Genomic DNA, 19,917 nt, shown 5'->3' with positions numbered 1-19,917 from the left:
GATCCGTAAGAGTTCCGTGAAGCTCTTTTGCGACTTCTGGATACCCCCGTTCCAAAACCAATCGCCAAGGAGAAATGAGGACTTGTTTGGATACGGATAGAAGGTGTCTGGGGCTTCCAAGTTGTCATGCTGCATTACAGGAGCGGGCATAACGGGATCCGGACATTCTTGGTCTGAGTGCGTCAGAGTGAGGTTCTCCAGAGTTGTAATCTCTTCTGGGTCGTGCGTTAGCAGACCATTGCTGTAGTACTGACGCAAAAGTCCGAATACGTTAGGAAGTGTGCGGAAGAAGCGAAGTGTGCGGGACGGCAGTGCACTTGCATCCGAAGTGGGCGGGATATCTGCCGCTGGCGGCAGGGCTAGCTCGGCCATGGGCGGGGGTTGAGGAAGAATATCTCGAAACCGCGCAGGCAGACGGCGATCAAGGCGTCTTGGGCGACGCTCAGCCAGCGACCGTCCATCATCAACCGCATGCGAAGATTCTGCAGGATTGAACCCATCCTAGGTTTCGATCTCGGTGAAAAGCAAGGCTATAACTTTCCCAATAACACTCACATCATTTTCATTTTCATTTCCTGGTCCCGACCCTAGATTACGCTCTACTCCCCGACCGCCTAGCCTCCTCAGAACTGAGTTCTGAGCTTGCAAACTTATGATCCAGCCCCTGGCTTGCCTCGCTGTCTCCTGGCCTATGCGACGTCCAAGTTGAAGGGGAAATGAGCCCGGCTGTCATGTTAGGTTGGCCTTCAAGGCATGGCTTTTTTCTTATAGTCCACGCCTCTTTCGCCTTGGCAAGTGCACTGGAAAGGCGTTTTCTTCTCTTTTTACAGGTCCGTTGATGGTTCGCATATGCGTTTAACTGACCAAAGCTTCGTCCACAAGGGCAGATAGTTGAAAATCCTCTCGGGGTTGCAGAAGATGCTTCTGAGGATGGAGGCGAGTCATTCATTGTAAGTCAGTGAAACCGTGTACATCAAGCCAGCAGTATATCGTCACGGTCACCTGTTTGTGTTACTATGGGACAGTTTGATAAGGTGCTCGGTCTCAGGCTGCTTGCAGCCCGAGGCAGCCAAGCATTTCGTGTTGTTTTACGTTTGTGGAAGTGAATCCAACCAGAGCGCTCACTTAGGGTTCAGGAAAGCTTCGAAACATGAATGTAAACAGTCTACATGTTTCAATTAGGAAATAGATACGGGATTTTGTAAAAACTACGCACTGGCAGTAAACACACGAAATAGTATAAAAGCCCTGAGGACAGTGAGACTCGAAGCAGTTGTACAAGTCGAACCTCGGCATACTATTATGGCTCCTGATCGTGTACGTTCCAGCATTGCAGCTGAAGAACTTAAACGAGAGCATCAGCGAACGAGGCTTGCAGTTCAAGTCAGCAACCGGATGAATGCTGTGCTCGAACTGGATGAGACCGGAAAAAACACTGTGTGTGGTATTGGTGCGTTAGCCAACTTATACAAAGGGTTGAATATCTTGGACGTCTTACTCACTTTTTGCATGGATCCAGGCCAGTCAAGGACGATGGAGAGCGCGTTGCTCCTTCTGACCTTGTAGCATATCGCAGATCTCACCAATTCCGAGGACCACGCTGCCTATGCTTGCTCTTGAATAAAAGCGATCCCAGTGACCACTATGAGGCGGCAATAGTCATGATGACTCGGGGACCAAATGCAGGAGAGTACGTTGCCTGTTGTGCATTGAGCAAGTGTGGTTATGTTGGTGAGTCACCGGCACCCCTACTAGGCTGGACAGCCGTGACCTATTCAAGATTACCTGACAAATTTGTTCATTTAGTTTTCATTGAGAAATTGCATAGTTCGATCGGGTTACCCATCAAGAGTTATTCAAGACGAAGTGAGCTACACCTCTGTCAAGATGCGGCAACCATCAGTAGCACCATTGAGCTAACGCGCTTCATAACACAGGTCCTAACGAAGCCAGACCACAAGAAATTGTGTTTGTTGATGGGAATGGTACGTATATGAGCAAGCTAGGACTCGGTGTGCGGTACTAAACAAGTTGATACTTATTTCAAATTGTAGACATCGAACTGGCGGAAGTTATCGAAAGGCAACAGCTTCGAAGACATGACACTCACACAACGTTCGAGAGGCTTATGAAACTAGACTCCTTCACCCGACCTGGTCTCACGAAAGACGAATTTCATTGTTTCCTCACAAGGTGCAATTGTTGCGAGCTCATCATGACGAGGCGCATGTTTGAGCGCCATGACTGTATAGGACAGGAGAAGAAAGGAGATATGGAGATCATTGATCTGACTACAGATGATGTTTAGTTCTGCTACATTCTTTAACATGTGCGCACCTGATAAATAGTCATGGCACCAAGTCTTGTACTATCGGTTGTCGCAATTCTCAATCACAAAGGTAGCACATACTCATAAACAATTTGCCGTTCCGCAGTGAATAATGACATATATACATTATATATATCAAAAAACTGAGTACTTCAAGAAGGGGTAGGAAAGGCTAAGGTACAAAATGGACAACAAGTGTACAGCATGTCAATGTGAAAAAATTATGGTACACACCCTGACCAGCGACCGATGGGACACCGTCCTGTCAAGAAGATGCATCTATGTCCGAATCAGGCACCACACTCGATACATCACTATCCGCATCATCAAATATCATGCCTGCAGGTGCGCGGCCAGACATGCGCAATGCACCTCGGGAGATACCAACCCCAGAGTCAGCTTTGCGAAGTTTGTGACTCATCCGTTGTTCCATATGGTCGTAGAGTTCTTTTTCAATCATGACACGTTTCAGACGTCTCCGGATAAGTCGACACTCTGCCCGACGCTCTAAGCGTTGAGCGCTTATGAGAGCAATGGTGAGATCACTGTCGTGATGTGTCTCCCAGTATGGGGGAAGGCATAAGGATTCCATCTAGTTGATTGTCACTGGGGATTAATACTAGTATCTAACAATGACACACACAGTTTGCGATTCTTGCACGGCTTCGTGGGAGATAGGTAGAGAGGGGTATGTCTCTTGAGGACATGATCGTGACACGTTGCTGCGCCAAGCAGCACAATTCAAGACGTTGGATGTTCGGGAATTACCCACAAGATTCGGCAAAAGAGTATGTGAATTGATTTGACGGTCAGGCTGAGCGGGGGTGCCTGGTGCAAGAGTATGCTGCCCGAGTGTGGAGGACATATTGTCACTGAAAATTGGAAGTTCTTGTGTCTTTGTTATACTGCTCAAGTCTCTAGTAAAATCGATTGAAGTACTTAAGTAAAATTTACGGGTTATTCCGACAGCGGCTCACACAGGCTCACACACGTTGCAATACGGACCTACGGTGGTACACCTATCAGATTGCACTGTATGCCTGTTGTCCACGTCGTCTGTTGTAGAATTACTGGTCATACGGGGGTCTTTAATCCAATCATAAGCGAACTGCCAATTCATGAAAATTTGCGACCAGTATTCGTATGCGTACATTTAGATTCACAATTTGAACTACAAATCCAACTTAAGATTCATCTATTCATATTTTGTACAGTACGACACTGGATCTCGAGCTACAAATATAAATCGGTAATCCAGGCATCGATTATGTAATATTTTTTTTCATCTATCAAGAGAGTTCGTCTAGGTCTATGGATTCTTAGCCGCTGTATTCAAATTTAAAGCGCTAAGCCGCTGGCCAATGCCGGAGTTTGCTTTAAGGAGATGGCGAACATAATGTCACTACTCTATAGAACATTTGAGGTAATGGAACGGCGATAGATAGTCTCCACTGTCCAGGAGCTGACAAGTATTCGTATTTGTACACCGATCTCGAGCCAGTAATCCAAATCAGTAATCACTCCCAGCACCTGGTCCACGACTTCGTCAAAAAAAACGAACGGGGTCAGCCATGTATTCAATTTGGTGAGCGCTTATCAAGGAGTCCTGGCTCCTGGATCATACACGTGTCTGATTCACGGACCTATCCTTTGACGCGAGTACTGACTTTAAGAAAGCTGGCTGAAAATGCAGTCCAACAGCGCAATTCGCCATCTGAGTGACTTATCATGTCCTCCGAGTCTCGCCTTAAAGTTGGCTACATCTACACACCCCCTTCAAGTTCAAACAATTATATCTCGGATATCACGGAATGGGTTGTCCATCCAGTAAGTTCCTATTTTCTATGATATTATCCGACTCACGCTATTCCAGCAATTTGACTTCGAAGATGTCAAAAAATCATTTTTCAAAGTGGCCTATATACGGGAGGATATTACACAGACTTCGGGCGTGGAGACTGGAGTCTTCCGTCCAACATATGTGGTATTTTATTCATATCCCAGTCTATTCGAAAATTCCTATTAATGTCCTTCACAGAGTACTGATGAGCTTGCGCTGTCGGTAAGTATTTCCGTCAAGGGTGATTAGGGTGTTAATTCACTTGTGTTTTTCCCTGGTAGCCAACCGGATTTGTCGTCCCGGATGGGTGGAAAAAGGTCTGTATGTATTCGGATGAAGAAAATGTCCCGCTACCAGCATTACAGGTACGTTTAATATTGCAACAAATGCAACGATTCACTTTTTTCGATAGAAGGTTGCCAAACCGGATGACGCAACAATCCCCTTGACTTTCAGCGCGGATTTCGGTGACGACGAATTCATGTCGGCCATCAGTTCGCTGAGTGAAGGGATATGGATGGACAACGATACATCAGCATTTGAAGCGCCCTCCCCTGCCCCTCCTACTAGTATGGGCTTTGGGCTCCCACTAGCTCCGGAATCAACACCATCGTCCCAACCCCCTGCAGTTGCACCACCGACATATGGTGGGCCCGCACTTTTGCTCACCTCCCTAATTCCACAACCGATGTTCATAACGACGCCGAACATCGTTGAGGGGCACTATATCTTATGTGACCCCCAACAGTTCCGTAGGGGCATTAACTACACCCAAGACTACATCGAGAGGCACTTCGTCGCGGCGTGGGTGTGCCTCCAAGATGGTAGAACTTGGGGCAAAACATTTCGTTGCACCATGTTCGGCTTGGAGACAAGTACCGTTTACAAGGCACAATGTATTCGGGAGATTCAAACGTTGATTGCCCATGTCGACGGGTTATGGTCAACCACCAGAGAAAGGTAGGCACGTTGAACATGAATATGTTCACTATATCGAGTGCTCACATTATATCAGGCCTCCAATGTAGTCAAACCGGCCAACGAAAAGACTTGAAACTCGTCGACAATGCTATCAAATTGGTAACAAGCGAGCGGACGGCATTCGTCAAGAGTTTGAAAGCCCGCGCATGCTGCCTACATCGAACATTCAGACAGGGCTTCCATCGGAGGTTACGATCTTCAAAGCCAGCCCCCCCATATGATTACAGCTTACATCAATGGCCTTACTGGGTTGACGTCCCACGAAGTGTGGCCTCATCGATTAACTTCACCCGCGACGCACAAGGGGTATTATCATTTTCTTTCGAACATCATCTTCTGATGGAACTGACATTCAGTGTTTTCAGAAACCGTATCGTAGGTTGACGCTATTGATCATAATGGCGCAGCGGCTATTGCGAACGGTCCAGAACAGCGGTGAACGCACCTTGCTGGACCTGTTCCCTAATGACTACCGAGAAATTCCGACACAACTCATGTCGGTGATATGTGCAATGGTACATGCTGTTGTCGACGACTTTGTATTTGACACTGACCCCTTTCTATAGTATGTATTGAAGTTCAAGCGTCGCTTTGTTATCAACCCTGGCACTTTACGCTCTGCGGACGTGCGTCACGAGGCCGTCCACCAATTACATCTCCTCACGATGGCCCGCCAGCGCACTGACAACGAAGGAGTTGAGTTGAATTACTGGATCACTACCCGCGACGGAGAAGGTGGCTGGCTAGCTGACCTGTGAGTAAATGTACTTTAACTCAATCTGTCTCATGTATGCATTGTAGCCGAAATGCGCTGGCGTTAGCAAACGGCCTACGAGGCCCGACTCGGAGGCATGATTGAATGTTTTCAGGCATCAATACAAAGAATACGTTACGATTTGATTTATCTTTGTACATACTGTATCACAAAGTCGCGGTGTAGAATTTTGTAGCTAGTGTTTGGTAGGGCGCTCTCAATGAACCTGAGCAAACAAGTAACTTTTCGTGCAACAATAAGCTTCTTTCAGCAGGATCGCATGACACGACGGCCTCGTAGCAATCATTTGGAGATAATCCAGTATGGGACTCTTTGATGTACTCGCACGCGCACGCGCCCACTCGAAAAGTCCATCAGCTTTCTCAGCGAGGACTGCAAACTGTCCGTCCTGAAAATCCGACCCTTCTAACTCCTTGGATATGTAAGCTTTGATGTCACGCCTTGCGACTGCTGCTGAAATCTGGTACTTATCATCGCGCTCGCGAATGCGGCTCCACAGTTCAAAAACCTGTCTGTTGTTTAGTAAGTGTGTAATTGACAAGTCAATTGTTACCTCATCGACAATGTTTCCTAACGAGTTCCGAGCCGCTACTGCTTGAATTCCCAAAACAGATTCAAGTCACCCGCTCAAACCACACCAAATAACATAGCAGAAGGGTTAAAATCTGACTGTCCGAGTCATAGTGGAAAATACCAGTGATTTTCATCCTGCCTCACAACCATTATGCCTGCTATGGCAGACTTCGACGACCAGCAATCCTGCGGCCAATGTCGCAAACAGCCTGTTGATGCCCTTCAACTCGGCCCCAGGAAAAGGCCGTGGGTGACTTTAGATTTGCGGGAAGCCATTGCCGCTGACCTTTGCAATCGTGATACAGGAGTGCGGCCGATCCATTGGTACACTACGGACGTCATTTTGGGCGAACAGTGCACGCTCTTTGCAACTTCCAAGCCCTCCTCACAAATGGAATCTTACGTATGGGAGAATTGGCCGAGATTCCAGAGGAAAACTTCACCAATGAGTATTTTGCTTTTCTACAGAGTTACATGCAGCCTATTTAATCGCATGTACAGGGAACGGCGTGAGCATCGTGTTTTTCAAGAGCTCCTCAAGTCTGTGGCTGGCCTGGAAGAGCGCTTGATCCATAGCGGAGATGATGAGGTTGACGTAGTTGCAGAACTGGCAAGTACTATTCCGTTTTCCTACCTCTTTAAAGTAAATTGTGTACCTCACATTCCCCTCAGCTCACCAAGGGCGCCTCTGGAGCAAGAGGTGATGACACCAAAAGCCTCAAAGGCGGTGTGCTTGACTGGATTACCCCCAAGGGACAGAATCTGGTTCCTCCTCTCGCTCGCAATGTGAAAATTGACCGTGGTTTTCATCACGAACGGACAGGCGCGTTACTTTGTCCTGCTGGCCTGGACTGGTCTCACTCAGAGTGCGTGGTACCTTGTTTGTCTGTTTACTTGGCGTACATACTGACGCCATGCAGGACAAAAGCTAAGCTACGAAGTGGCGAGATTATGGTGACCGGAGACCAATGGCCGTTGTTCTTATATGCTGACTACCATTATGATCCTGAGGATCCGTGGAATGGTCTGTTTCGAAGTGCCCTGTTAGTTTGCGTGAGATATAAACTTTTGTGTCACTTCCGGGTTTCTTTGCGCTGAACTAGACCTACAGGCATATAAACATGTCTTTACGTCCCCTAGCTCTGTAGACAGAGAACCAAAGGCAACTCGTTCAGGTAATGCTCGTATTCACGGGATGACCCGAATTACTCTACCATCCATTGCATACATTGCAACTCAGGTGCGTCTACATTTCAAATCTGTTTATTTCTTCTAAGTGAACTTTCTTTCCAGGTCCGGTTCGCCCTCACCTCCTCACCTGTTTTCTCGCGTACCGACACAGTCACAGATTCCGAAAGGTTCTACAACTCCATTTTGGACGTCTTCGAAGATCCCGACGAGAAACAAGAGGTAGACGATCTTGCTGTGTGGTGGAACAGGTGATTGATTATTTTTTCCGCTCTGCTGATGCTCATATTTTCTAGGCAAATCTTTCCTTCATACTCAACTGCTCAACGTCCCCCGGTCAAGAACAGTGCGCTGGCGAGGATTCGAGAGAGGCGAGCCCAAATGAAAGAGGCTTCAGTCCCTGACAGTAGTAGTGGTGATGTGTAGCACAAAGTTGGCACAAGATAGTTTATTGCATGCGCTATACAATCCACGTTCAGTGATCCAAAACCTGTGTGAGAGAGTATCTTCTGACACCAAGGTTATACCCGGCCTTCAAACTAAGACTTAGTGATAAATTCTGCTCGTTTTTGTATGTTTTTACCCATAGTGGCAATTAAGGCGGTCATGATGCAATGATAGACTACATAGTCTGTGATGATACAGACTTACTAGCACATATCATGATGAGATTCTTTCTCCAAATTCACTAGCTATTACCTTGCTGGTCACGAGTCCAACAAGTGTGTTCGTAGCTAATACTTGCAAGAACATACCAATTGGTAACATTCTGACATCATTTGTACCTTTCATAAAAGCACGCTTCCATTACATACTTAGATGCTAGAGTTGACGGAGCATCAAAATTGCAAAAGTTAAATTCCTTGCCATGCAGATACTCCTGTGCAATCCCTGCCCTTATGGTGACCTTTGTACGCTCTGTCAAGGCAAGCATACATTATAATTGAAGGGACTACCGTCTATAAATGGTCACAATTGCAAGGCTAGGTGGACATTGGTAATCCACATCCCTTTGATCACACTCGATAATTAATCTCATCCTTACGTAGATGGTGACTCCTGCCTTGTCTATCCTCCCATGTAAGACTTCACAACACGACTTATCATTGTTACACTTATTGTGGCAATTTTGTTTATTATAATCTTATATATACTAATATAATTTCGTGGTTGGATGTCTGATGGATGACAGATAAGCTATCATAAAGTTAGACTACGTCACAGAACATAGAACGACAGAGGGCTGACCCCTGCAATTGGCAATACGAAGCCGCAGCAATTGCAGCCTGAGGCAGAGCAGCCCGAACATTATCGCGCTTGGCTTCGAAGATAGTGGTCGTCATTGGTCCCTTGATGCTTCCGGAATTTGTCAGTGCTGTGGTCGGATCGCCCAGGAGGTATTCTAAAGAACAGTTCAAAGCCATTCTAGCAGGCGACAGAAATTAACTAACCGGTGTACCCAGCGGGGAGTTTAGTCACCAGGAAGTCGACGACGCCACTAAACGAACATTTGCCAGAGTCTCGGTCGAAGATCGTTCTAGGGATAGGGAATTCTGGAATTATGTTCACCGTCGTGTCTCCCTGACACATGACCGATAGAACTCTCAATAAGAGTATGTTGATCAAGATGCGACATCCAGCTTCCGTCTTTGGAATTTAAATGAATACACAGTCGATCACGGAAATTAGCCACCGTAACATACCACCATTGCGACGTGGCCGCGCACTAAACTTATCTGGGATCGTACAGTATCAATCGGAAGACACCCTGATATTTCGGCCAATCCAAGGTTTTCGACTTCTTGCCTCTTGTCGCTGATCAATAAAAGTGGACCACACGATATCCCCAATGAAAAGAGCGTCATTGGATCCACCTTAGAGAAGGAAGTGTACTGAGGAGAGGCTAATCAGCTCTGTGAACAATTCAGCGTCATTCAACCTTAACGTCTTCCAATTTGTCACGCAGTTCTTGGAGTTTATCGACCAGACCAGCAGACAAATCCTCGTCTCCTTCATCAAGGTTGGAACGATATTCCTGAAGCATATGAAGCAATTCGTTTGTATTTTTTGCAGTTACTAGTAGGTCTGAAAGCTTTCGTCGTTTGAGAATGGGAGGCATGATGTGCGATACACCGACAGATGCGGGAGACACAGATTGTTGGGGTTATAATTAATTGAGGCTTGCGTGAGTTGAGGATTTGACGGGCCTTGACACAATTCAGGAGTCAGAATCAGGACCCATTTTCGCTCAATCGCGCTTGACGGCATCGGAGAGTAAAAACGGCGGTGTGACATGGTGTGACGTGACGAATTCTGTGCGGGTGAGAATTTCTGCAACTCTGTGCTCAAACACAGTTTCGCACCGGCTTCTCTCTGGCAACGTAGCCTTGTCATTTTTCTCTATTCTATTTGCAGAGCCTTACAGTATGTACTGAATCCTACTTGCTCATGTTGTTGCCTTATTTTAATGTTGTGTAGTTGTTGTGTTATAAAAAAACGGGTCAAAGTCTTGCAACACTGGGCCAGAGATAGTACTAGTAGAGGGTTATTAGCTGTCGTGGATGGCACTTAATCTCTAAGTCCATTATGGCAACCAAAGACCCTCCCACCGCGGAGGAGAAGGCACGGTATGAGAAGGTGAAAGATGAACTTGTGAAGATGATCCAGAAGAAAAGGGCGGCGGACAGACAACTTGTATGTTGACCCTCTTTATTATCTTGTATTGTTCAAACTGCTCTATTCATTATACAGGCACAAACTGAAGTCCTGATACATTCACTAGAAACGTCTTATCTCGCCGAGACCGCCACTACGGGTAATATCATTCATGGATTCGACGGGTATCTTAAGCCCACTCAGGGTGCTGCGGCGCGTAGAAAGCATGACGTCGGGGACGGTGACCGGTGGTTCTCAACAAGTAGTGGAACATGGCAGAAGGTATGCCCAATTGTTCGCGAGAGGGACAAATATCTCACTGGAATTGTATCGCTTTTCCTCAGTCCTTGGATCTTCTCGGAGAAGGCGAGGATTCGACACCTGTGCCTGATGATATGAGGCTTCAAACAACACCAGGACTGACCACTGTTGTCGTGCCTCCGGCTCCACGCACGCAAGAGTTAAGTGCTGCTCAACAGAAAAAGAACCGGGACAGAGAATATCAGCGACGCAAACGCGCCATGCGACGAAGCGCGGGTACCGTCAGCGACGAAGACTCGCAAAGTATTGGTACAGGAAGGCGGCCAACGAAACGCGCGAGGATAGCGGATGATGATTGAGCTGCGTGAAATTGTGGTATGTGTATGTGTCATTGCCGTCTGTTCAGTTGTACCATATTCTTTTACTGTATACCTGTGCAACTGCAGGGATATCTCAAGAGTTTGAATCACACTGAGAGAATATACAGCAATTATATATCCAGTTTACTAAGGAACTTCTTCACATTAGTTTCGTCCATCCCGCCGCCATCTGGATCGACCGCCTCAATACACCGCACAATAGCAATCGTATGTTTTGTCTCCTTCGCGCTGACCCATACCTTTCCGTTCATTCCCACTGCTGCTTCCAGAGGGAAACGCGATCCAAGCAGTGGCAGGAGAAAATGTTTAGGGTCAAGTAATCTGGGTGAAAAATATAATGAACGACAGAGAAATAGCAGCAAGAATCTAGCATACAGTCGGCTCATCTGCAAACTACACTGAAGCACAAAGCCATCCTTTAGCTCACCGAATCCATCAGCCTTGTGAGTTTGAGCGTCGAAGCACTCGAGCTCAGGCTCCATATCTTTGTGGGCCAAGGAAACGCGGGCATAAAGGAGCGAACCGACCTGATTGACGCATCAAGAAGCTATACATTGACAGGGGAGCTGAAAATAACGTTGCAGTACCTTGAGACTCGGCTTGTTTCTTTTCGTTGCCCCTTCAAATGCCAAGCCATCCAGTGATGCAGGATGTGCAGATCCAATGTCGACGCGCCAGCCTTCACCACTCCGTCCAGTGATCACGCCAATCACACTTTCCTGTGGCGCCGGTACATACTGGAGTGGTAATTAGATGACCAGCTTGCACACTATGGAGTAGAGCATACTCTTCTTGAATTACCCTCAACCCACCACTTGCTCTTGTTAGCTGAGTGGTTGAGGACGCCTGAGCGAGTAGCAATAACAGGAGCTGATTTCGCTCGTTGCTGTGTATCGCTTGATAATTGAAGAAGGCCAGGACCAAGCTTGAGGTTGACGTGCTGGGCTGGGACTTGCTCGCCAGGGAGGACGATGGACATCATGGAAGCTGGAAAAGGAAAAAGCACACTGCCTTCTGAACTCTCAAGTCCTCAGCTTTACTCAAGCTTTAGATGACAACTTGATCTTGTATCCCGCGTCGTTTATGGCTGCGACACCTTTGATGAATGAATTTCCCGAGCTAGCCCACCTTACGTGTGTATTGTAGTGCACGAGCCTGCATTTTCAGCTCACTTCATTTTGCCCAGACGCGAAGATCTTGAGGACCTCCTCAATGATCCCGCTTTCTTTCAGAGCATATTCCATTCCTTGCCTCAGGTAAAGGAATTATATCAAGCTCAGGCAGAGCTAGGCATGGCAAATGAAGCCATTGCTCGTAAGTTCTCAATCATTCGTTGGTACGCAACATGCTAGATCTCTCGCCTTAGGAACAAACCTAGCACTGCAAGACCGTCTGTATGAGTTGCGGACTGAAACCAAAGAAGCCTTCGAGGAAGCCAAATCTATGGAGTCTCGCTGGAAGGATCTTGAGCGCGAACAACGAGAGGTCTATCAAGTACGTCGCTGAATGTGACATATTAGCTACCATCTGATATTCCTTCAGCGATTCAACCCTCAGTTTCTTTTACTTCGCCTTCGTCATGCGACTACCGCGCAAGATGATTCCTCAGAGGCTCTCGCGTCATCATTTGTGCAATCCTCCCCCTCGCTCTCCTCGGGTAATGATGCCTCAGATGTGGATGAATTCATTAGAGAATTCAGAGAGTCGAGGAAAGTCTACCACAAACGATCGATGTGGGGTGATAGGTGGGCTTCTGGACAGGTGTCTTGGGAGGATGGTTGATTGGCTAGTGTGAGCCTTCCTCACACCTTCTCTGATGCAAGTGATCTTATGAATTGTTCAGCATTAACTTTTTAATGCAGAGGCTCTTTGCGAGAATCTGCCTGTCAACGGCGACCTGTCCCTTGTGACACACTAACCCAGTTATTTGATTGGAAATCTAAGTTGACTTAACAGCTTCTTGTACTCTTCAGCTACCCCCCTTTGGCTGCAGGCCAAGTCATGCGGGAGTATCTTAGACAAACCATGACTTCGATTCTACGTCTCCACTGCTAAGTGGGAAGTTATGCGAGTGCTGATGATATATAGATGTTCCGCATGCTCGCTCGAGAGACAACGTTGCAGCAACGATGCATCGCGGATGGTCTAGAGTTGCGCCGTCCATGCATCCGTATGTTACATACCCATGTGCCCGCGCAACTGGTAAGCTTTGTGACCAGTGGCGAATTTGCTTTCCGAAATGTTTGCAATTTCGGAAACAGATGGGAGGAGACTAATCATGAAGGTGCGCAATTGACAATCATTCTCTACATACTACAACTCAACTGGCATGCAGTTACAATATATAAATATCACTGAAGTTGCATACATCATTTGCTGATCGGCATGCCAACGGCGAACATGCATGTTATTTTGTTCCCAAAATCGTCGACTACTCCCGATATTTTCTTCTTCGAAATCTCACCCCATCTCATATAGAGAAACGCTTCAGCGAGAGGCAGCCCCATCGAACTTCTGCAGTTCACGCCCTCCCAATAGCAACGTGACACCACAACCCAGCGGTGCCGCTCAGGCACAGACATCTTTGTAACCGCATTCTGCCATCTCCACGTCGTCCACTACACCTCCCGCCGTCGCTACCCCCGAAGCTATTCTCATGTAATGATCAAACACGCTGGACGCTGGACTCACTTTTGGCTCTTAATATGTTGTGCCTCTACTGAATATCCTGACGGTCATCTTGTCCTTTACGAAAATCTCATCTGACAGGCTAAGGCGTTCATCCCATCCCTCGAGTGCATGCAATGCAACTATAAAATGATTTATTCCTTTGCACTAAATCATTGTTCTGTGGTACCGTGCACACGGTATTTACTTTCAGATCTAAGGAGAGCTTTAGGGGGCCTATGAAGATAGTCTTTCCTCTAGAAGTGAAGTCAATTGTTGTCTGGCTCTGAAATTTGGTGATCGAGATACGACCACGACCGTGACCTACTTATTAGCCCGCCGTCAGTCCTGCTTGAACCCAGCGAGCAACCGCGGGAAGCCTAAGTTAGATCTGGAGTCATGTACATGAAAACCTGAGTGACCGGGCTGCATATGCATACAAGACTTGAATTGAGATGCTTCCGTCGCGTATTTTATAGATGACAGCGAGCGAAATATAACGTCATGGATAATATTGCTTTTGTTTCGACATTTTGTACGCTTTTGTACCCTTCTACATCGACTTGCTTGTCTATCGAAACCACTACCACTGAAGTCATCTGGAAGCGAGACCCGTCACGCAGCTTCTTCATGACGTCGACCTTCGCCGTTCACTACACCGAGCGTCTGGTTCCGTTGACCAGGCTGCACTTATCTACGCAGACCAAGCCTACAAGTGATGGCGCTGAACTCGAGTTGACGCATGCAATGTTGCAAGGTTCACCTTCTGAAGAGACGGTGTTGGAGTCCATGGACTTTCTCCGTTATTTCGTTGCTCGGAAGGGCAACCCAGGGCTTCAATCTGACAGCGAGGAACTTCTCTTATACAATGCCGTCGTCAGGAAAACCATTTTCAACATGTATGCCCTCGCCGTGGATCTTTACCTGCAGGAATCAAGTGCGGCCCAGCTTGACGCAGAGTGGTGGGCCGATATCGAACAATCCACCTGGTCTGTGGCATCGTATCTCTTACAGTGTGCGTTTATTTTCATGATACACTGCACTGCACACGTTCCTAATGCCTGTCACTTCTTTGGGCTCGAAAATTTAGCGTCGCCGAGCCGTCTTTGCAGAGTCTTGCAGTTGATACAGACCCGGAATATGTCTATTCGATGGTCGGCCTTCCGCCCATCGTCTATTGCAAGATTCTACTGGGATGCCGCGCCTATTCGGCTCAACCCGTTCACTATTGCACTCTTTCCCTATCTGCGAGACCAGTCCTCTGCTGTGGCATCGGTTTCTCCTGTTACTGCAGGAAGGAGCACGCGACCATACTCCCTCGTTCCCCTGACTGTACAAATACGTGATGGGGTCATGTACAGTATACAAAGAGTAGTTTCTCTCCTACTCTTTCCTCTCCGTCTTGCTCGAGAAGAGTGTCAGCTCCGAAGAAAAGAATTGGAGAAGGTGAGGGACGAAAGGGCGGAAGTCCTTGGAAAGCTTTTGGAGTTGCGACCCTTGCTCGCAAATGGTCTGGAGGCCGACTTCAACCTTTCGATCACTGGCTCGTCCATTGACAATGAAGCTCTTACGGCGTTTCTGTTCAAGTTCGCTATCGTCACGTCAGGCAATGTATCAGAGAAAGTTGGTCTTCCTTTAATCCAACAACTCCTCTTTGCATTTGAAGACCACAGAATCATGCATGACGAGTATCTGGAGGCCCACGATCTGCGACGACCGTCCCGACTTACCCTCTTATGGCCCCGCTTATTTTTGCTTCCCCCTCTGACACTCTATTGCGCCAAGTATCTCTATGCTTCTAGAGCAACTTTAGCCGACCTTATGCTAGATGTGTTGAACACCGTGCAAAACTTTTTCAAGGGTTGGCTGTTTGATCCAATAAAAGACGTCCTCATAACAATCCGTGCTGGTGGAGAAGATGGCGTCATTGTTAGGCGAGAAGCAGTTGCTGCTGACCTCGATGTGAGCAATTCTACCACTCCCAAGTCGTTGTCTGATCGTCGGTGAAGTCACTTGAGCGAATGACCCTCGATCTCGCTAGGGAGAAACTTAGTTATGATTCTACACAACTTGAAGCACTTTCACAGCGGATACGTCAGGGCGACCTCACCGCCGTGCTGAAGATCTATGAAGAGGACATCAAAAATCCGGTGAAATCTGCAATATCGGGGACGCTCTTGAGGTCCATGTTCATTCAGGTCCAGAAGGCCAAAGTAAGCTCAATGCGCCTCTGTCAGGCTACTACTCATTTAAATGTCCCAGGTGGACCTTGATCAAGCGTTGGCTGGCATCGATAAACTGTTGAAATCTCAGGAACTTACTTTTGCATTCGTGGGTGTCGCGCCAGCCCTTGCTGTCATATATGTCGCCGGAGGATTCCTAGGAGGATTACTGTCCATAAGACCTGGCAGGTATGGAGGGAAACTCAAAAAGACCAGCGTTTGGCTTGCCATGAGGTAGACATAACTAGTGTCTCACAAAACACACACTCATCCTGTATTTCCAGGCGTATCGAGCGGCTCCTGCTTTTCCAACCTAAATTGGCGCACCACCATCACAATACCGAGAACGTGCACTCGGACACCATCCCTGCTTTGACGACAGGACTATTGGTTTTGTCTTTGGCGCACCTTCGAGAGTACGCTTTGACGTCGCTACCAGCACGGTCGCGACTTCGGGAGGGATTTTTGGAAGATATCGAGGACCTTGAAGATCCTGGATTGCGTCGATCGGAAAAACTCAGGATTATTGATAGGATGTGGAAGAGTTGGGGAAAGGAGCTTGGTTGGTACGATTTAGCGGGCGGTAGATCAAACAGTTAGAGATTGATTCCCTCCAAGGCCATTGCGGTAACTCAATGTGATCATATTAATCGTCGTGTGTGCTCCCAATACCAACCAGTAACTATCACAGCTTGTGATGATAAAATGCAGTATCGACTACGTGGTCCCAACTATAAATTCTAGGATATCTGTATCCCTACCATTAAGGGAACGACGAATTGATGGTATAATAAACTGGCGAACAGGACTTAATGAAAGAGGAATCATGAGCCCACCACCGAGACCTCTCCTATGCCAAGAGTCCGCTACATGAAAAGCGCGTCAATGTCAGCATCCACAAGAAATGCTCAGACACGTACACAAGGGTTGTCCGAGTATGAGCATGCAAAAATAGACCCACAACCTCCCATACAATCCACCGACACGGTATCCTGTGTATTTGTACCAGGCCTTTTCACAAAGCAGCAGAGGAGCTTGCAGCGCAAAAAAGAGCGGAACGAAGGTATCAAAACCTCTTCCAAGTGCATATGCAGCGAATTCGTGGTATAATCCGGACCCGATGAATGTCCCGAATAGCATGCCGATCCTTCCTGCGACGATGCCACCAAAAAATCCTCCAAAGATAAAAAAGGTTTCTCGAAGGATTTGGTGCCAACGTTTGGACCAAAATATATGAAGCGAGTCAGACTGCCAAGGATGGTCCATCACGGGAGGCCATGCAGACGGAGAGCTTCCCAAGAGCAAAACAGCAAATATCGTGATGAGATCGTAAACGAGTTTGAAGGCTGCCAAAATGCAAGACCCAGTTGCAGCATGAATGGCTGTAGAAAGCGCATATCTAAAGAGGAAGGGTAGCTCCGCTCTGAAAATGGTGCCGCCGTGGGGAGTACCAACATCAGGTACTAGCTTGATGAACGACTCGAGGAGGTCGAAGATCAGGTAGTTTCCGACCAATGATATGAACGTCGCAAACAGGAATGATTTCCGTCGGAGAGACCTCTCCTGACGAGGTACATGAATCCCGACACCAAATTTCCAACCCAAACCCCGGTTGGATATAATGACGTCTAAAGCATCATATAGCCAAGAAAGCGCTGGGACAGCTGGATCTGACGTGACTGGTTTTGCATGCGCATCACCATTAGCTTTCACAGCGTCCGACTTTCTTGCGACACCTGGCCGAACCTCGTCTATCTTGAGCATACCCTCTTTTCTCCATGCAAAATCTATTGCCTTGGCGCTTATGGCTTCTGCGAGTAGAGCTGTTGTGGCTTGAGTGACTCTGTAAATACGAGGGAAGTGATGAAACGTCACCTTGACCCCAGTTGTAGATGTTGTGATGTGGCTCTGTCCACATGAAACGAAAGTAGGTCCCGACGGCAACTGCGACCACCAAGGGGAGGAGTAGAAGTCGCAAGGTAAACGTATCGGGCCGTCTTGCAAGGTATCCCATGTAAATTAGTGGCAGAAAGGGGAATAACAGGTATAGGATATTGGTTTCGGAAATTGGTATACGTTGATGAGGTTGGGGCACGAGCGCCCGGAATACATCATGGACGATACAATGACTTTTTGCGAAGGTTGTTTGTGAGCGCGTGAAGTCTGAATCTAGATGTAAGATAACGCACCATATTAGATAGATTCTCAACCACATCTATCAGAACTCTGGTAAGTCGCCCAATCCACCAGGTGGGTTGCGAATTAGTAGTTCCAACGAAGACACGCCAACATGCCCCATAAACTATGTTCACGTCTAATGCTTTGCTTAGTCAGCCAGTGACGTCGTCCTTGGTCGCGACTTGAAAACAACTCTACTGCCTGGATTGCAACAGATCAAAGGCTCTTGTTGGATTCAAGCTCACGCGCACGTCCTCGTCAAACGCAGCACGACGTGTCGCCACACGTAACACACTCACATGTCTGACTTCCAGTCTGGCGTTTCCCTCACACACAACCCTGTTGTAGTTGCATCTGTCGCGTCTGCAGTGCCACAAGCGCCTTGCTGCACATCAAAGATGTCCAAACTTGACTTACCCACATTCTCTGGTCCGATTGAGCCCACAATGATTAACGCCTGGCTCGGGCGCTGCGAGGACTCGTATCTCGCATGGTCTGCCTGGAATCCGGGACATACGATATCTCCGCAAATACTTATTATACTTGCGGGCCTCCAGCTGGAAGAACCGAGCGCAAGACTTTGGTGGAACCAGAATCGTGATGTGCTCAAGCAGCTTGCTACGTGGGAGGCATTCGCCTCGCGCTTCCAGGATCATTTCACACTCTCCGGCTGGTATCTCGACGCCCTCGCCCGCTTCTACAACGTCTCGCAAGACTTCGACGACTTCCGCACGTTCGTTGCTTCCTTACGAGCAGCTCGGAACACGCTTGGTTCGGCAGGTGATGGTTACACTATCAGTGACTCCATTTTCAAAAACCATTTGTTCTTTTTTGCCAATCCCGTGCTTCAACTTCGTGTCCGGGCCATACCAAACTTCGCGTACGGGAACTTGAAGGTTGAAGCACTGATCAATATCATGGAGACTATGTGGTCGAGCCTCGTCGCGGAAGGCTTCACAATGCCTGCGCCTAAGCCAATGCTCATGTCTACCTCGACTGCTCCTGTGTCAAACGCGCACTCATTAAACTCTACATATCCTCTTCCCGACCTCACCTATGCCGAACGGGAAGTCTTACGCTCAGCAGGAGGTTGTTTCCACTGTCGTCTGTCGCCATCCGACCTCGCCTGGAAACCACACGTTGCACGTGAGTGCCCGGGTGACGAACAACGCAGCATTCCTCCCCGGGCTCCCCGTCCCATCGCAGCAGTGATCCTACCTAAGGTCCTCATCACACATGACAACCCCGGCGTCACAGGTATCTCAAACCCAAAAGATGGTACCATTACCGCTATCCTGCCTCCAGTTGTGGTTAGGCGACCATCTTATTTCGACGACTCTGACAGTGATGAGGACTGATACCTTTATTTGTTCTTCGGATTGTATTCTTTTTTGGCCCCTGATGTTAGCTTATGCACCACGGACTCCTCCGCATTTCGTACATTGGTGATTCTTTAACCTTCCCCTGTTTGCGTATTGTTGGGACTTCTTCGGACTCATAGAACAATGATTTCCTTGATGGCATGAGAGGGCTCTCCTTATTTCCGAAGTCCTCTAGGAGTTGCCACTTATTCGCACATGTCGGAACAGCAGACCCGTCGTAGCGGAAATGCCTTGTAGCACTTGCAACTATATGCAAAGTTTTCCACGAGCCTGCAATGAATTTCCTTTGGGCTGACATGGATGGGATATTACCACTGCTAGGCTGTGTAACGAGGCTACACCCAATGATGTTCAAGTTATCGTAGCAGTGCGGGGGTCAGGGCCGATCAGTCGAGTTCTATTCATTTCTTTTCGCTCCGTTGGCTCACCGAGCATCTAATCGCAGTGCATTTGGTCCTCTCGAGACGTCGAACCATTATTTGAGCA

General features: G+C 47.7%; 9 protein-coding genes across 9 annotated transcripts; 6 read left to right on the top strand and 3 right to left on the bottom strand.

The window, feature by feature from the left end:
• Window positions 1-4,057: 4,057 nt before the first annotated feature.
• Window positions 4,058-6,009, top strand: DEU56DRAFT_915283 (uncharacterized protein; the record flags this gene model as incomplete). The annotated part of the gene is made up of 9 exons (XM_041357721.1): window positions 4,058-4,156; window positions 4,203-4,313; window positions 4,368-4,391; window positions 4,451-4,534; window positions 4,582-5,129; window positions 5,198-5,456; window positions 5,516-5,665; window positions 5,717-5,904; window positions 5,952-6,009. 9 exons carry the CDS (start codon window positions 4,058-4,060, stop codon window positions 6,007-6,009), a joined length of 1,521 nt encoding a protein of 506 aa, XP_041205857.1.
• Window positions 6,010-6,649: 640 nt separating this feature from the next.
• DEU56DRAFT_915282 (uncharacterized protein) lies at window positions 6,650-8,112 on the top strand (the record flags this gene model as incomplete). The annotated part of the gene is made up of 8 exons (XM_041357720.1): window positions 6,650-6,744; window positions 6,804-6,947; window positions 7,000-7,141; window positions 7,171-7,364; window positions 7,419-7,551; window positions 7,610-7,738; window positions 7,792-7,937; window positions 7,983-8,112. The coding sequence occupies 8 exons, from the start codon at window positions 6,650-6,652 to the stop codon at window positions 8,110-8,112; spliced, it is 1,113 nt and encodes a 370-aa protein (XP_041205856.1).
• Window positions 8,113-8,852: 740 nt separating this feature from the next.
• On the bottom strand, window positions 8,853-9,805 carry DEU56DRAFT_902968 (uncharacterized protein; the record flags this gene model as incomplete). Its single annotated transcript, XM_041356615.1, has 4 exons — window positions 8,853-9,088; window positions 9,138-9,333; window positions 9,390-9,578; window positions 9,626-9,805. 4 exons carry the CDS (start codon window positions 9,803-9,805, stop codon window positions 8,895-8,897), a joined length of 759 nt encoding a protein of 252 aa, XP_041205855.1. The 3' UTR covers window positions 8,853-8,894.
• Window positions 9,806-10,007: 202 nt separating this feature from the next.
• Window positions 10,008-11,032, top strand: DEU56DRAFT_861154 (histone acetyltransferase subunit NuA4-domain-containing protein). Its single transcript, XM_041355330.1, has 4 exons — window positions 10,008-10,110; window positions 10,165-10,380; window positions 10,438-10,623; window positions 10,686-11,032. The coding sequence occupies exons 2-4, from the start codon at window positions 10,273-10,275 to the stop codon at window positions 10,959-10,961; spliced, it is 570 nt and encodes a 189-aa protein (XP_041205854.1). The 5' UTR covers window positions 10,008-10,110; window positions 10,165-10,272; the 3' UTR covers window positions 10,962-11,032.
• DEU56DRAFT_818105 (exosome complex exonuclease RRP40) lies at window positions 11,033-11,989 on the bottom strand. The gene is made up of 4 exons (XM_041353953.1): window positions 11,770-11,989; window positions 11,570-11,719; window positions 11,358-11,509; window positions 11,033-11,303 (listed from the first exon to the last, which is right to left on the bottom strand). Exons 1-4 carry the CDS (start codon window positions 11,962-11,964, stop codon window positions 11,093-11,095), a joined length of 708 nt encoding a protein of 235 aa, XP_041205853.1. The 5' UTR covers window positions 11,965-11,989; the 3' UTR covers window positions 11,033-11,092.
• Window positions 11,588-12,943, top strand: DEU56DRAFT_500997 (uncharacterized protein). Its single transcript, XM_041346520.1, has 5 exons — window positions 11,588-12,115; window positions 12,169-12,296; window positions 12,349-12,476; window positions 12,525-12,773; window positions 12,826-12,943. The coding sequence occupies exons 1-4, from the start codon at window positions 12,066-12,068 to the stop codon at window positions 12,762-12,764; spliced, it is 546 nt and encodes a 181-aa protein (XP_041205852.1). The 5' UTR covers window positions 11,588-12,065; the 3' UTR covers window positions 12,765-12,773; window positions 12,826-12,943.
• A 1,233-nt stretch (window positions 12,944-14,176) lies between these two features.
• DEU56DRAFT_861146 (NCA2-domain-containing protein) lies at window positions 14,177-16,490 on the top strand. The gene is made up of 5 exons (XM_041355329.1): window positions 14,177-14,664; window positions 14,740-15,611; window positions 15,659-15,862; window positions 15,912-16,105; window positions 16,156-16,490. Exons 1-5 carry the CDS (start codon window positions 14,280-14,282, stop codon window positions 16,469-16,471), a joined length of 1,971 nt encoding a protein of 656 aa, XP_041205851.1. The 5' UTR covers window positions 14,177-14,279; the 3' UTR covers window positions 16,472-16,490.
• On the bottom strand, window positions 16,491-18,151 carry DEU56DRAFT_982418 (uncharacterized protein). Its single transcript, XM_041359892.1, has 4 exons — window positions 18,061-18,151; window positions 17,747-18,000; window positions 16,792-17,694; window positions 16,491-16,737 (listed from the first exon to the last, which is right to left on the bottom strand). The coding sequence occupies exons 1-4, from the start codon at window positions 18,084-18,086 to the stop codon at window positions 16,589-16,591; spliced, it is 1,332 nt and encodes a 443-aa protein (XP_041205850.1). The 5' UTR covers window positions 18,087-18,151; the 3' UTR covers window positions 16,491-16,588.
• A 76-nt stretch (window positions 18,152-18,227) lies between these two features.
• Window positions 18,228-19,726, top strand: DEU56DRAFT_818094 (uncharacterized protein). The gene has a single exon (XM_041353952.1). The coding sequence runs from the start codon at window positions 18,349-18,351 to the stop codon at window positions 19,405-19,407; it is 1,059 nt and encodes a 352-aa protein (XP_041205849.1). The 5' UTR covers window positions 18,228-18,348; the 3' UTR covers window positions 19,408-19,726.
• Window positions 19,727-19,917: the final 191 nt, after the last annotated feature.

Source organism: Suillus clintonianus, assembly GCF_016758775.1.
Source record: "Suillus clintonianus strain FC179 chromosome Unknown DEU56scaffold_65, whole genome shotgun sequence".
Taxonomy (NCBI): domain Eukaryota; kingdom Fungi; phylum Basidiomycota; class Agaricomycetes; order Boletales; family Suillaceae; genus Suillus; species Suillus clintonianus.
Note: the sequence above shows the minus strand (reverse complement) of the source record. Positions and strands in the feature narration are given on the sequence as shown.

Excerpts from the sequence above, each read along its gene's own strand:
- DEU56DRAFT_982418 (XM_041359892.1), bottom strand. The coding sequence starts at position 18,086 with ATGTGGTTGAGAATCTATCTAATATG. Across the intron at positions 18,001-18,060 it reads TTGAGAATCTATCTAATATG|TCATTGTATCGTCCATGATG; the intron begins GTGCGTTATCTT and ends CTTCGCAAAAAG. Across the intron at positions 16,738-16,791 it reads CATACTCGGACAACCCTTGT|CGGACTCTTGGCATAGGAGA; the intron begins GTACGTGTCTGA and ends CTTTTCATGTAG.
- DEU56DRAFT_861154 (XM_041355330.1), top strand. The coding sequence starts at position 10,273 with ATGGCAACCAAAGACCCTCCCACCGCGGAGGAGAAGGCACGGTATGAG. Across the intron at positions 10,381-10,437 it reads GGGCGGCGGACAGACAACTT|GCACAAACTGAAGTCCTGAT; the intron begins GTATGTTGACCC and ends TTCATTATACAG. Across the intron at positions 10,624-10,685 it reads GTAGTGGAACATGGCAGAAG|TCCTTGGATCTTCTCGGAGA; the intron begins GTATGCCCAATT and ends GCTTTTCCTCAG.
- DEU56DRAFT_861146 (XM_041355329.1), top strand. The coding sequence starts at position 14,280 with ATGACGTCGACCTTCGCCGTTCACTACACCGAGCGTCTGGTTCCGTTG. Across the intron at positions 15,612-15,658 it reads CAGTTGCTGCTGACCTCGAT|TCACTTGAGCGAATGACCCT; the intron begins GTGAGCAATTCT and ends TCGTCGGTGAAG. Across the intron at positions 15,863-15,911 it reads TTCAGGTCCAGAAGGCCAAA|GTGGACCTTGATCAAGCGTT; the intron begins GTAAGCTCAATG and ends TAAATGTCCCAG.
- DEU56DRAFT_818094 (XM_041353952.1), top strand. The coding sequence starts at position 18,349 with ATGTCTGACTTCCAGTCTGGCGTTTCCCTCACACACAACCCTGTTGTA.
- DEU56DRAFT_818105 (XM_041353953.1), bottom strand. The coding sequence starts at position 11,964 with ATGATGTCCATCGTCCTCCCTGGCGAGCAAGTCCCAGCCCAGCACGTC. Across the intron at positions 11,720-11,769 it reads TTGAGGGTAATTCAAGAAGA|TATGTACCGGCGCCACAGGA; the intron begins GTATGCTCTACT and ends TTACCACTCCAG. Across the intron at positions 11,510-11,569 it reads GAAACAAGCCGAGTCTCAAG|GTCGGTTCGCTCCTTTATGC; the intron begins GTACTGCAACGT and ends TGCGTCAATCAG.
- DEU56DRAFT_500997 (XM_041346520.1), top strand. The coding sequence starts at position 12,066 with ATGGCTGCGACACCTTTGATGAATGAATTTCCCGAGCTAGCCCACCTT. Across the intron at positions 12,116-12,168 it reads CCCGAGCTAGCCCACCTTAC|ACGCGAAGATCTTGAGGACC; the intron begins GTGTGTATTGTA and ends CATTTTGCCCAG. Across the intron at positions 12,297-12,348 it reads GGCAAATGAAGCCATTGCTC|GAACAAACCTAGCACTGCAA; the intron begins GTAAGTTCTCAA and ends CTCTCGCCTTAG.